The following is a 14,208-nucleotide window of genomic DNA, read 5'->3' as shown; positions in this document are numbered from 1 at the left end:
CCCCCCTCCTTTTTTACCACCCTCCCTAATCTTACTGAAACATCTGTAACCAGGAACCTCCAACAACCATTCCTGTCCCTCTTCTATCCACGTTTCCGTGATGGCCACAACATCGTAGTCCCTGGTACCGATCCATGCCTTAAGTTCACCAACCTTATTTCTGATACTCCTTGCGTTGAAGTATACGCACTTGAGCCCATCTCTGTGTCCGCAAGTATTCCCTGTCAGTGCTACCTTCTTCACAGCCTCCCCACACACTTGGACATCCTGACAAACTGCTAGCCTACTTGCTGGACTACAAGTCCGGATCCCATCCCCCTGCCAAATTAGTTTAAACCCCACCGAAGAGTGCTAGCAAACCTACCCCCCAGAATATTGATGCCCTTCTGGTTCAGGTGCAACCCGTCCTGCTTGTATAGGTCCCACCTTCCCCAGAATGCAGTCCAATTGTCCAAATACCTGAAGCCCTCCCTCCTACACCATCCTTGCAGCCACGTGTTCAACTGCACTCTCTCCCTATTCCTTGCCTCACTGTCACGTGGCACCGGCAACAACCCAGAGATGACGACTCTGTCTGTCCTAGCTTTCAGCTTCCAGCCTATAGAGGCTCTGAGCACACCCTGCTGAAAATCACTGCTGTATGTAGAACATAATTCACTGATGATGCAACCTTCAAAATCCAAACAGACTTGTGGTGTCTTTTTTTCTAGAAAAATCAATGTTCCCAGGAGATGGGATTGACTGGATTGCTCTGCAGAGAACACCATACTGGTGCTCCATACCACCATATCAAAATTCCATCATTAAGGGGGGATTAGACCATAACATGTGGAGCAGAATTAGGCCATTCAGCCTATTGAATCTACTCCACCATTTAATCATGGTGGACAAAATTGTCAACATCATTCTTCTGTTTTCTCTCCATAGCCCTTAATCCCCTTACCAACTGCATGGTGGCTCAGTGGTCAGCGCTGTTGCCAGCCTTGGGTGGAGTTTACACTTTCTCCCCATGTCTGCATGTGTTTTCGCCAGATGCTCCGGTTTCCTCCCACAGTCCAAAGATGTGCAGGTTAGGTGGATTGGCAATGCTAAATTGCCCATAATGTCTAGGGATGTGCATGTTTGGTACATTTTAGTCCAGGTGAATGCAAGGTTATGGGGATGGGATTGGGTCTGGGTGGGATGCTCTTCGGAGGGTCAGTACTGACTTGTTGGGTCAAATGGCCTCTTTCCGCACTATAGGTATTCAAATATTCAATCAAGAACCTATCTATCTCTTCCTTAAAGAGAATTAATGACTTGGCCTGTACAGCCCTCTTCAGCAATGAGTCCCACAGATTAACAACCCTCTAACTGAAGAAATTCCTGCTCATTTCAGTTCTAATGAGTTGCCCCTTCACTGCGAGGCACTGCCCTCAGATCCTAGTCTCACCTACTAGTGGAAACATCTTCTCTACATCCATTTTATCTGTCCCTCTCAGAATTCTATAAGTTTTAATGAGGTCCCCCTCATTCTTCCAAATTTCATCAAGTACAGAGCCAGAGTCCTCAACCACTCCACATATGATAACCCCATAGTTTCCTGTCTTCTGCCTCCCTCCCTTTTTAAATAGGGGTGTTACATTAGTTATTTTCCAGTCATTTGGCACCCTCCCTGACTCCAGTGACTCCTGAAAGATCAAGCCAATGCATCTACAATCTCCTCAGCTATCTCCTTCAGAATCTGTGTAGTCCATCTCGTATGGGTGATTTATCAATCTTCAAACCTTTCAGCTTCCTCAGCACCTTCTCCTTAGTGACAGCCATTGCACTCACTTCTGCCCTCTGACTCTGTTGATGTTCTGGTATGTCCCTGTGTCATCCACTGTGAAAACTGATGTAAAGTACCTATTCAGTTCCTCCGTCATTTCTTCGTTCCCCATTATTACTTCCCCAGTCTGATTCTCCAGTGGTCCAATTTCCACTCTTGCCTCTCTCTTAACTTTCAGCTATCTAAAAAAAACATATGTTATTTTCCTTTGTCTTACTAGCCAGCTTATTCTCATATTTCATCTCCTCCCCCCTTATTGCCTTCCCCCTTATTGCTTTTTTACTTACTCCCTGCTGGCTTTTAAAAGCTTCCCAATCCTCTGGTTTCCCACTGATTTCACCACATTGTATGCTTTTCCTTTTGCTTTTAAAATGACCCTGACTTCCCTTGTCAGCCATGGTTGTCTTGTCCTCTCCTTAGTATGATTCTTCTTCCTTGGGATGAATTTCTGCTGAGCCTCACAAATTATCTTCAGAAACCCCTGCAATTGCTACTCTACCTCTTCCCTGCAAGACCCCTTTCCAATCAACTCTGACCAGCTCCTCCCCCATGTCTTTGTAATTACCTTCACTCAATTCTAATACTATTAGATCTGATTTCAGCTTCTCCCTCTCAAACTGCAGAGTGAATTCTGGTCACTGCCTCCTAGGGGTTCCTTCACCTTAAGCTCCCGAATAAAGGTTGCCTCATTTCACATGACCAAATCTAAAATTGTCTCTTCCCTAGTGGGCTCTACCACAAGCTTCTCGAAAAAAATCTTGCAGACATTCACAAACTCCTTTTCTTGAGATCTATTACCAACCTGATATTTCCAGTCCACTTGCTTATTGAAGCCCCCCCCCCCATGATTATTTCTTATGTGTCTTTTTATCTCCTGATTTATTTTCTTCCCCACATCCTATCAACTACTAGGAGGCCTGTACACTACTCCCATAAAGGGCCTGTTTTCCTTTGTGGTTTCTTAGCTCTACCCTTACAGCTTCTACCCTTTCCAACTCTATACCACTTCTGGCTTTCGATTTAATTTCATTTCTTATTAACAAGGCAACCCTGCCCCCTCTGCCTTATGCCTGTGTTTTTGATAGGATGTGTATCCTTGGATATTTAGTCCAGCTCTTGCACTCACATCTCTGTGATACCCACACACACCGTACATGCTAATTTCAATCTGCACTACCAACTCACTTATCTTGTTGTGTATACTGCATGTATTTTGGTATGACACTCAGTTGACTACACCGCACCTCCCCCCTCCTCTTCTCATTGTCGTACCCTTATCTGCTGTGCCTGAAGTTAGGTCCTGACCAATTCCACACTCTCAGCCCTATCTGCCTCAGGTGACTGACTGTGTGGAGTTTGCACATTCTCCCCGTGTCTGCGTGGGTTTCCTCCGGGTGCTCCGGTTTCCTCCCACAGTCCAAAGACGTGCAGGTCAGGTGAATTGGCCATGCTAAATTGCCCATAGTGTTAGCTTAGGGGTATGGGTGGGTTGCGCTTCGGCGGGTCGGTGTGGACTTGTTGGGCCAAAGGGCCTGTTTCCACACTGTAAGTAATCTAATCTAATCATTTGTTCAGGAAACTATAATAGCTTCTGCTGAGCCCTGTAAATTTTTCCATGATTTTCCATGCAACAGAACTTACCCACCCCCCAATGAATTAGTTTGAAGCCCTATCCACAGCTCTAGTTATGCAATTTACCAGGATTCTGGTCCCAGCATGATTCAAATTGAGCCTGTCCCATCAGAACAGATTTCTTCTTCCCCAGCATCTGTGCCAAAGTCCTATGAATTCGAACCAGCTTCTCCTACACCAGTCTCTGAGAATATTGCAAATATATGATGCTAGTTTAATAATGGTAACTGCTCATGGAAAACATCATTTTTTTCTGCCAACATATTTAAGAAATCAGCAATAGAATTTCCTTCTCTTAAAAGGATGTAATGAAAGTTGTCGCTCCAGCAAACAGACCTCAGACTACAATGATTTAATGGGAAAATCTATGTGCCTGACATAATATAATACACTGTGAAAGTTTCTTGTAAAAGGCATTGGCGATTATCATCACTATCACTTCCTTAGAACTAATGAAAGCTCAAGATGATAGGCCATTCTGCCCTTTCATTTGCATTCCTAAAGCAGGCAAACTCTCCTATTTATTTTGTGCATTGTATTTTGAAATATTCAATATTTCCAGATTGAGATATCATTGAGCAATATTTTCAGTTATATTTTAATATTTAATGCTCTATTTCAACAACAATTTCTATTTATAAAGTGTATTTAATGTGACACCCAAGGAGCTGCGTAGGAATGATACAAAAAAAACCGTTTTATATTGCGCCACATGAGGACACATTGGGACAGATCATCAAAAGTCTGTTCAAAGAGGCATCTTAACAGAGAAAAGAGAGGAAGAGTGTCTGAAAGATTTGGAGAAGGAATTCAAGAGGTTAAGTCCTTGGCAGCTGAGAGCACAGCCGCCAATCGTCGCGTGATTAAAATCGGGAATGCTGTCGATATCGGAAGGAGCACTGAGACCCCTAAGACAGTAGAGCTGGACGAGACGACAGGGAGACAGATTGTGAAATTAAGGATAAGAATTTCAACATCAAGGCATTACTGAACCAGTAACCAATGTAGGTCAGTGAGCTCAAAGATGATGGGTAAACAGGCATTGTTGCTATTTCGGATATTCACAGAAGAATTATGATGTCCTCAGGTGCACAGAAGGTAGACAGGGAATGTCAGTCCTTAGTGTGTTGGGTCTTATTTCTTTCAACTGTAAAGATGTACATCTTTTGTTCAGGTTGTACTTGGAGCTAACCTGAATATACAAACCCACCTTCAACTTTCCAAACGGGACACATTTCTAATGAAACTTTGATAAGATTATAATGCGTTCAACAAATATCAACTTGTCAAACAATTCATATACAACATGATCCTGGTTCTATTACATCCCCAATAACATCAAAATATTTTTGCACTCATATGGTTTTTCTCATATAGAAAAACAGCCAAAGGCGTTTCAGAGGTGAAATCAAAGATCACTGATGAAGACTCAAATGATTTACATCGAAATAAAACTCAGGAGATTTGAAAAATAGTTTGCAACTCACTGCCCACCTGAATTGAGATAACCAAAGTTTGGTTAAACAAAACTGATTTAAGACAGACCTTAAAATAACAGGAGGTGAGATGTGAAATCAAAATATAACGTGCTGGAGAAATCTGTGGTCTGGCAGTATCTGTGGACAAAGTTAAAAATCACACAACACCAGGTTAGTATCCAACAGGTTTATTTGGAAGCACTAGCTGTTGGACACTAACCTGGTGTTGTACGAATTTTAACTTTGTCCACCCAACACCGGCACCTCTACATCATAGTATATGTGGAGACAGAGAGAGCTCGTCTTAAGGTTTCCCTTCCACATTCCTCTTCAGAAGTTGCGATACCATCAGACCTGCCGAGTGTCGCCAGCTCCCGTCTGTATTTGTTTCAGATTTCCTGCATCTGCAATATTTTGCACATTTCCTGCTTTTTTATCAATTTGTTCAATGGTAGAAACTTTCCTCTTTCACTTGCAGTTTTGAGGTTTGCCCCTGCCCACTGTGCCTGCTCTTCCCTGTTCCGTTACTGATAAGATGAGCAATATGTCGAGGGGCATGAGTACATGAGATGGTTTCCCATCACCTTCCTCAAGTGCTCTTCCCAAAAGCTCCTCTGCCTGGAAGCTGTTTGCTGGGGTTTCGTTTGCTCTTCCACCTTCACCATTGAAAATTCGCTGCATCTATTAATGGCTATGTCTTGTAACCCTGAGTGTGACCCTTACCTCGGCCTGGGGCAAATCACACACCGAGCTCTCAAATGATGTTGCTGCTCTTCCCTTTAACCTGGAGTAATGATCAATTAGAAGGGCTGACAGCGGACGGTGTGTTCACCACTTCCCTTAAAAAGCTCGAAAATGCACAAATAACTTCACCAGACAGAAAGACAAACATGAATTAATGTTTGTTCCATTAAACCAGAAGGCGCAGTGAGTTGCAGTTAGCAATGTCTGAACTATTAAAGATGATTAATATGACAATCTCTCAGAGAGGGCTGTGAAACCACAGTGCATTGCCGCCGGCCAATGCTCTGTTCTCGGCTGAAACAAAATTACAAGACTGTCTAAAACCTAAACCTAGCACATAAAATATTGAAAGGGGTGGGGTGGAATTCTGGCCGGCAGGTTGGTATGTATTATCCTTGCTCTTCCTCATCTAAAGTCTTTTACAAGAATCTTATCAAAATTTTGCAGAGAAATAAGGAAGGAATCGAAACAGAAGCACAGGATATTTAGTAAATGGGAACCAGGTCGGCATAATGTAATAGAATCCCGCAGAAAGGAGGTTCCTCCGTGAAACCAGACTCTCCCAAACGCTCTGTTACAAGTTAAAGCCACGCAGAATAATGATCGCAAAGTGAACGCGCGTCTATATCTAGAGTATAACGTGATACGGATGAATAGGTAAAGACATATATTTAATGATGCATGTGTAAGGTGCAATTCGAATTTACCTGAGAACAGACCCCTCTGTCCGACTGCAGCAGAAGGAAAAGCGAGCAGTTTGAACACTGTCTGCCTTCCCTTTCTAACTGAGAGAAGCTGCAAGATCCGCGCGGGGAACAAAAAGTTACCAGCTCTCCAGAAAACCACTCGAAAGAGACGGAATCCGATTGTCAAGAAGTATCATTCCTTACCGTATAAACTTCTGGTGCTGCGCGCACAGTAACAGCAGAGCTGTGAATTTTAACGTGATCAATTCCATTTTATTTCCCTAAACTTAGGGACTGCAGGGATGTCGCTTCATTTAAGGGGAGACCTGTCCGTGCTGCAGGGCTGTCAGTACAGAGCTGAGAGCTTGGCTCCTAGCCATGTTGGAGCTGGTTGATGTGGAAGCCTGAGGTTCTCTTCTGGGCTCTACAGATCGCGGAATGTAACGGTGTTATCACCAAAGGCAATTAGAAGCTAGTCTCTTTTCCTCTTGAATACCCAACAATCTCTGCCCACATCCACAATCTGCGACCAGTTAAAGAGATAGCGCCAACTCCATCTCTCTCGGTGCAACACTTAAAGGGGCATTTCCCCATATTGGAAAAACAGCGATTCCCATGTAAACACTGTACAACTGAAAAAGTATGGTACCATGGAAGCAAGTATTTATTACAATATTACTGGATGTCTTGGTAAGTTATTAACAATTTGATGAGTTTTATGCTTTATTATATTGTCTATACTTGTACCAATTTAGTCAATATTCATGTTGCAGTACCTACATTTCAGCATGAAAGAAAGAAATAAAATAAGGAGTTTAATGTACCCGCAAATTACTGCAGATGCTGCAATCTGGACTGAAAATGAAAAATACTGGAGATCACAGCGGCTCAGGCAGCATTCACGGAGTGATAGCAAGCTAAAGTTTCGAGTCCAGATGGCTCTTCATCAGACCTAGTGGTGTGCAGGGGACAGCATTTATGCTATAGTTTGGGGTGAGGGTGTGGGGGTGGAGTGCTGGGGGAGAAAGAGTGCTAATAGTGCATCGGGTGTTTAATATCCTCATTTGGTCAGCTCTTAATGATGGGGTACTGAGTGAACATATGAACAAAGATGGACTGGTAAGGACCTCTGGTCCATTAGTCACTAACTATAACTGCCTACGCGCAATGTGCAGTCTGTCCAGGCTACCTGGAAGCCAGTAACCATCCGCCAAATGCTAAAAATAAATTTAAACCGCAAGAGGAGAAAAATGGTAAATATTCCTCCAGGACCCTGGGGTAATTCAACTCCAGAAGGCCTCTCTGACTGAGTAACATCAGTATCAACTTTCTTTTATTCTTTTATAGGAGGCCGGCATTACTGACTGGACCAGATTTCAATGCACACCCCCTACTTCCCCAGTGAAAGTTGTGATGAGCTGCCTTCTTAAACTGCTGCGTTCCATGTCGTGTAGGCAGACCCAGAGAGCTATTCGGGAGGGACTTCCGGGATTTTGATGCAGCAACAGGGAGGGAATGGATGTGTAGATCCACATATTCATAAAATGGAGTTCCAAGTAAGATTGGTGTGCAACGTGAAGGGGATCTTGCGAATATTTTTAATCAAACTTTTCAGATATGTTAAAGCACATCCGAAGCAGGTGGGATTTGCATCCAGACCTTCTTCTGTAGAGGTAAGGATACCAACATCATGCCACAAGAATCCTGGAAGGGAACTTGCGCATTGACAGTGGAAATGAGTTCAGCTCTCACTTGAAGAAATTCAGTCAATTAGTACATAATAGTCAAACAGACAACTCGTAATCGTATTAGCTTTAACATGCAAATGTTATATTATGGCAGTGAGCTCTTACTGTGTGTGTGCAGAGAGTTTTGAGAAACAAGGGTTGTTCTTCTTAAGGCACAGGGAGAGGTGGGATAAAGCACATAGAAAGAAACTCCTTTTACTAGCAGGTGGATCATTAATCCAACAGCATGGATTTTAAGATGATTGACAAAAGAACCAGAGAGATGAGGAGAATTATTTTATGTATTAAGCTGATCAATTTTGGAATTTGCTGCCTAAAAAGTGACAAAATATTTAATAGTGCTTCTCAAAAAAGGAGTTGGGTGAGAATTTGAAAAGGAGAATTTTGCAGTTCAATGTGAAAGAGGAGTCCCATTCCTTGGAGTGCTGGCTCTGCACAGGCGTGCTGTATAATTCTGTGATTCTTGTCATTGCTGACCCTGAGAATTGATTGGGAATTCAGGCCAGGATCCTGCTCTTGATCTCTGCTGGAAGTGCAGGTGTGAATTGAATGAGGATAGGTTCAGGTCCTGGCAATATTGATCTTTCAGAAAACTTGGCAATGATACAGTGAGACAAATGGACTCCTTCTGTTCTGGAAAGTTTATGAGTGTCAAATATTTGTTTGCTTATCTACTTCAACAGAAATTGCTGTGGATGAAAGCTGCCCTCAGAATAAAACTACAGGTTTGGTTGCTACATTTTCTTTCTGACAAAGACATCAGGCTCCATGAAGTAGTATAACTAATTTATACCTATCCTCAGCCTCCTTTCTCAAACACTTCAGACTGAATGGTTGAACTAATCCAAAGAAATATATTCTGAGCAAATTTCTAAAGGAGGATTTATTAACCCCTTGCAGACTAATTTCAACTTTGAAATGGAAGATCTGTTTTGTATCTTTTTGAATTAATTTATTACTTCATCTGAACATAAATGTAAAGAGGTAGTTTAGTTGCAGCCTAAGTGAAAACCAAAAGAACTGTGGATGCTGTAAATAGAAACAAAAAACGGAAGTTACTAGAAAAACTCAGCAGGCCTGGCAGCATCTGTGAAGAAACATCAGAGTTAATGCTTTGGGTCTGGTGATCCTTCCTCAGAACTGATGGTAGCTAAGAAAATTTAGGGTGTAGGTTTGCTCGCTGAGCTGTAGGTTTGATATCCAGACGTTTCATTACCCGGGACAGGCTAAGCAAAGACATGCCAGAGAATTCCTAGAGGCCTGGCACTCCAACGACAACGCCATAAACAAACACATAGATCTAGATGACATCTATCAACCCCTCAGAAAACAAACAGGAAATGACATCACCACAAACCCCAGGAACCCCATCCAGAAGAAAGATATAAATAGAAAGCAGGAGACAACAGCTTCCCTTCACTTGGAGGTCGCCAATGATGATGTTACCTAGCCAGGTAATGAAATGTCTTGATATCATACCTACAGTTCAGCGAGCAAACATACACCCTAAACCTCAACCTGAGCTACAAACCTTCACAAACCTTGCAGCTAAGAAAATGTTGATCTATATGCATTTATATCATCTGCATATAAACTGACATTTTCTTAACCACCATCAGTTCTAAGGCAAGGTCACTGGGCCTGAAACGTTAATTCTGGTTTCTCTTCACAGATGCTGCCAAGCGTGCAGATTTTTCCAGCAACTTCCATTTTTGTTTCTAGTTTAGTTGCAGAACTTATCATAGACAATGGACCTGAAATGTTACGTCTGTTTCTCTCTCCACAAATGCTGCCAGACTTGTTGAGTATTGTACTTCCAGTGTTTCTGTTTTCAATGCACCTATCCTGACAGATAATAAAGATACACATTTCAATTTATAATGAATTTGATCTATTTGTGGAGCTGGTTGCTGGCCAAACCTGGCCAAAGGACAGCAGGTGCATGAGTAAGTTATCATCTGCAAGTTGCCCTCTGAGTCACACAGCACAGGTCAAACTTCTGCTACTCCTTATATAATAGTACAGTGGGTGTATCAACACCATATGGAGTGCAGTAGTTCATGAAAGCAACTCATTATGTTCTTAAGGGAAATTAAGGATGATCAATAAATGTCATCCACAACTGAGACTGGAACCACAAGGCCAGACGGATCAGAAGCCTTCCAGTCTCTCACAAGCCCGACGACCCAGACCTCGCAGAAACCCAGAACTGAGGCCTGACCAGCCCAGGAACAAGATTAAAGTGGTGCTGGAAAAACACAGCAGGTCAGGCAGCGTCCGAGGAGCAGGAAAATTGACTTTTCAGGCAAGAGCTCTTCATCAGGAATCAGGCTTTTACCCAAAACGCGATTTTCCTGCTCCTCAGATGCTGCCTGATCTGCTGTGCTTTTCCAGCACCACTTTAATCTTGACTCTAATCTCCAGTATCTGCAGTACCCACTTCTGCCCAGCCCAGGAACAAGACCTGACCCCACAGTGACCCAAAATCAAGAAAGCCTGACTGAATCAACCACAAGATCCACGGAAAGCAACCAAAGTAATCTAAGAGCCTTCCCACCCCGGTTATACATGGATGAACAGATTCAACAACAGCTTCTTCCCCGCTGTTGTCAGAGTTTTGAATGGACCTCTCAAATATTAGTTTTGATCTCTCTATTTTTACCTTCTCCGTGGCTGTAACACTGTATTCTGCACTCCACTCTGCTACCCTGATGCAGTTTTTATGGTATAATCTGGCTAAGTAGCACACAAAACAGGACTCTTCACTGTATCTTGGTACATGTGACAATAAGTCAACTCAAACCCATGAATGAATTAGAAAAAGAACAGATGTTGAAAAATTGAAGACATGGCCTTTTATTCCAAGACTTCTATAAAACAAAGTAGAATTTAGATTGGAATTAGATCTATATCTGAGTAGCCAGCAAGGAATGTAACAACTCATAAATCATTGAATACCTTTAGGACATCTGGTAATGGTCACTTTTACAAAATTAAAAGACAAGTTAAGAGGGTGATAAGTGTCATTTGGAAGAGCAGTTATGCAAAAAATGGGAAAGAAATAAATAATTTTATATCATTGTCTGTGGATTTCTCTCTGTTATCCAGCAATTCCTGTGAAAAGATGTACGTGGACACTGAATAATTATGGAAATAGACTTTAACAAGTACATATTGCCTAGCCAGGATGACATATAGCATATGATGTATGTTTTTTCAGATGGTATTTCAAAAGTAAGGAGGTCACGCTTTAGTTATAAAGTCCATCACTAAGGCTCAAATGGAATACCACATTCAGTTTAGGCGTCAGGAATCATCTAACAAATTCACTAACAAAACCAAGCTTTAAAGGGATGATATATCAGAAAGATTGCATAAACATGACTTGCATGCACTCAGTTTAGATGTTTTTGCAATAAGATCTAATCAACATGCAGTATTTAATTTGACAGGAAGGTGATGGCTGCGAGATGGAAAAGTTCTCTCTTCTAGTGAAGGAAATTTGACAAGGTGTATGACCTGGGATAAGGTGGGGGGAGGGGAGATGATGAAATTGGTTTCCTCATCTCCTCCCACCACCTTATCCCAGATCCAAACCCCCAACTCAGCACCACCCTCTTAAATTGTCTGACCTGTCCATCTTCCTTCCCACCTATCTGCTCCACCCTCTACTCTGACCCATCATCACCACCCCTCATCTACCTATCGCATTCCCAGTTACCTTCTGCCCAGCCCCACCCCACTCCCATTTATCTCTTAGCCCCCATTGGGGACCCCACCACCACTACCACCCACATTCCTGATGAAGAGCTTATGCTTGAAACATTGACTCTCCCGCTCCTCGGATACTGCCTGATTGGTTGTGCTTTTCCAGTGCTGCACTTTTTGACTCTGATCTCCAGCATCTGCAGTCCTCAATTTCTCCAAGGTCTATGACCTCAAAGTTAAAGGTAGAAAATGGATGGTACAAAAAACGGAAGCAAAGGCTATCTCCCCAAAAACAGAAGTTTCAACATTAAAAGGGTTAGACTTTTGTTAGTCTAACTAAATAGATTTGATATACAGATTTGATTGAATACAATGAGATAGGCTGAATGGCATAATACTGTTCTTATGTTCCTAACAAATGGAAGTTTCTCTTTTGAAAACAGATTCACAAGTGTTCGAGCAAAACTCCTACAAAATCAACTCTGATGGATTAACAGTGTGTCTGGATGACTAAAACTGCTGCCCCTCCAGTTTCTATTCTCTCAACTCTCAAATGACTATTGTTCCAGAGGAGGACAAAGAGAACACTTCATAGAGACTGTGAAGCTCTCCTTGAGGCATACAAAGTTAAAAATCACACACCAGATTATAGTCCAACAGGTTTATTTGGAAGCACTAGCTTTCAGAGTGCTGCTCCTTCATCAAGTGGTTGTCCACCAGATGGAGCAGCAGCGGTCCGAAAGTTACTGCTTCCAAATAAACCTGTTGGAGGGTGCTGTGTGATTTTTAACTTTGTACACCCCAGTCCAAGGCTGGCACCTCCAAATCCTTGAGGCATGCCAGCATTGACACTAATGACTAGAAGGGATTAAAATGTTACCAATTGTTTAAATGGCTACAACTTCTCCAAAGCTGCATTACACTTTGAGTCCAAATGCCTTAAAGGTGAAGCAGAGCAACAGCGAAAAGTAAAGAAAGGGACGCAGGTTCTGCCCCAGATCCCACTAACTCAAGGGGCACCTTTCTCTAAATACTCAAAGATATGCAGGTTGAGAAGGGAGAAAATTGTGAACTCGGGTTCATACTATTCCCAAATTGAGGGACAGCAGATGGCAGATCTATCACATCCAACTCAACAAGTAAGGCAATATAACACGTCCAACAACGTAGCTTGGCGTACTGAAGACAATAGCAACAACTTGCTGCATGTTGCCTTGAACGTTGAGAAAATTCTAACATCTTTCACAAAGATATGAGCAAACAGGAAGAATTGGAATGAGTGACTAAGACTTTGATCAGAGATGGTTTTATACAGAGTTTTAAAATAGACAAGAGGATTTGAGATCTTGAAGCCCAAAAATGTGAAAACATTGCTGCCAAGGAGGCTTAAGTTAGAGGATAAGAGAGTGCAGGAAATTCAGAAAGTGTTAAATATGAGATAACTCTTGGCACTTGTGAGGATGTGCCACAAAAGGGCAGTGTTAGAAAGGTGGGGTGGGAAGATGAAATTGGAGGGAAGTTTTTTAAAGAAGAGATTAGTTAACCTTTTCAGATCATGCACAGGTGCAAATTTTAATCGACTTGTATAAAGATGGCATTAACCAGTTTCTGAAGGGCTCCATTTTCTGATGACAATTATAATCACAAAAGCCGCATTAGTTTAGGTAGTTTATTTACAGCCCATGTGGATAACAAATTGATGGAGGAAGATGACAAACCCAGATTCCAAGAACAACACTATTGAGGTTTTCTCCAGGGAAGGGATTTATTTCAGTCTTTTTATGAACTGCATAATAGTATCCATTGTTCAATTGGAAAATAGCAAAAATGCATTTAAATTTTAGGCAGTTAGCTAGTTTCAAAGTATTCATACTGCCTACCTATCAGTAATGTTATCGATATCAAAATAATAAATGTGCTTCACTATCTTTATGGATGTCAGCACTACTGGGTTACAGTACCCTTCTATCCTGAAGCAAAATGCAATATCTTGCTAACAGCATTTAAATTTATAGGTAAATGAATTTGATTGTAACAAATTTGTATTTCTTTTGAATTCTTACTAAAAATAATATTTGTCTTAGCCAGTTAGATTATAATTCTTGGCTGCATATTCATTAGATAGTTCAAAAAGCTCATTAAAAATTAACATACGGAATTTTAACTCCTGGTGTATATCCGCACTGATTGGAAGAAAAATCATAGAAGTTGCAGGCGATTTTGTGGTCACCTGATCTCCTCCTTCAGATCTGCTGGCAGCATTCAGATTTTGCAGCATGTGCTATAACAAGAGACAAACCTCTAGCTTGAGCATGCTCAGCATTTAAGAGTTGAGATTGACACCATTCTATTTTGAGAAATACAATGAAAATCACATTTAGAAGGGGTAGGATTCAGGGATA

General features: G+C 41.8%; 1 protein-coding gene and 1 long non-coding RNA gene across 4 annotated transcripts in view; one reads left to right on the top strand and one right to left on the bottom strand.

Annotated features, from left to right (window-relative positions):
- The window catches only part of gabrd (gamma-aminobutyric acid type A receptor subunit delta), a 51,855-nt gene extending 44,843 nt beyond the window's left edge, over positions 1-7,012 (bottom strand). Inside the window, exon 1 of one of the 3 annotated variants that reach the window (XM_043676314.1) lies at positions 6,555-7,012. In XM_043676314.1, the coding sequence (XP_043532249.1) occupies positions 6,555-6,622 (68 nt within the window). In that variant the 5' untranslated portion in view covers positions 6,623-7,012. Of the gene's footprint in view, positions 1-6,371; positions 6,435-6,554 lie in introns of those variants that run through there. The other 2 variants (XM_043676313.1, XM_043676315.1) reach the window with 2 other exon arrangements.
- Positions 7,013-7,711: 699 nt separating this feature from the next.
- Positions 7,712-14,208, top strand: part of LOC122540469 — a 29,279-nt gene continuing 22,782 nt past the window's right edge. Inside the window, exon 1 of the long non-coding RNA XR_006309314.1 lies at positions 7,712-8,023. This is a non-coding gene — a long non-coding RNA (uncharacterized LOC122540469). The remainder of the gene's footprint in view (positions 8,024-14,208) is intronic.

This window comes from Chiloscyllium plagiosum, chromosome 34, assembly GCF_004010195.1.
Source record: "Chiloscyllium plagiosum isolate BGI_BamShark_2017 chromosome 34, ASM401019v2, whole genome shotgun sequence".
Taxonomy (NCBI): Eukaryota; Metazoa; Chordata; class Chondrichthyes; order Orectolobiformes; family Hemiscylliidae; genus Chiloscyllium; species Chiloscyllium plagiosum.
Note: the sequence above shows the minus strand (reverse complement) of the source record. Positions and strands in the feature narration are given on the sequence as shown.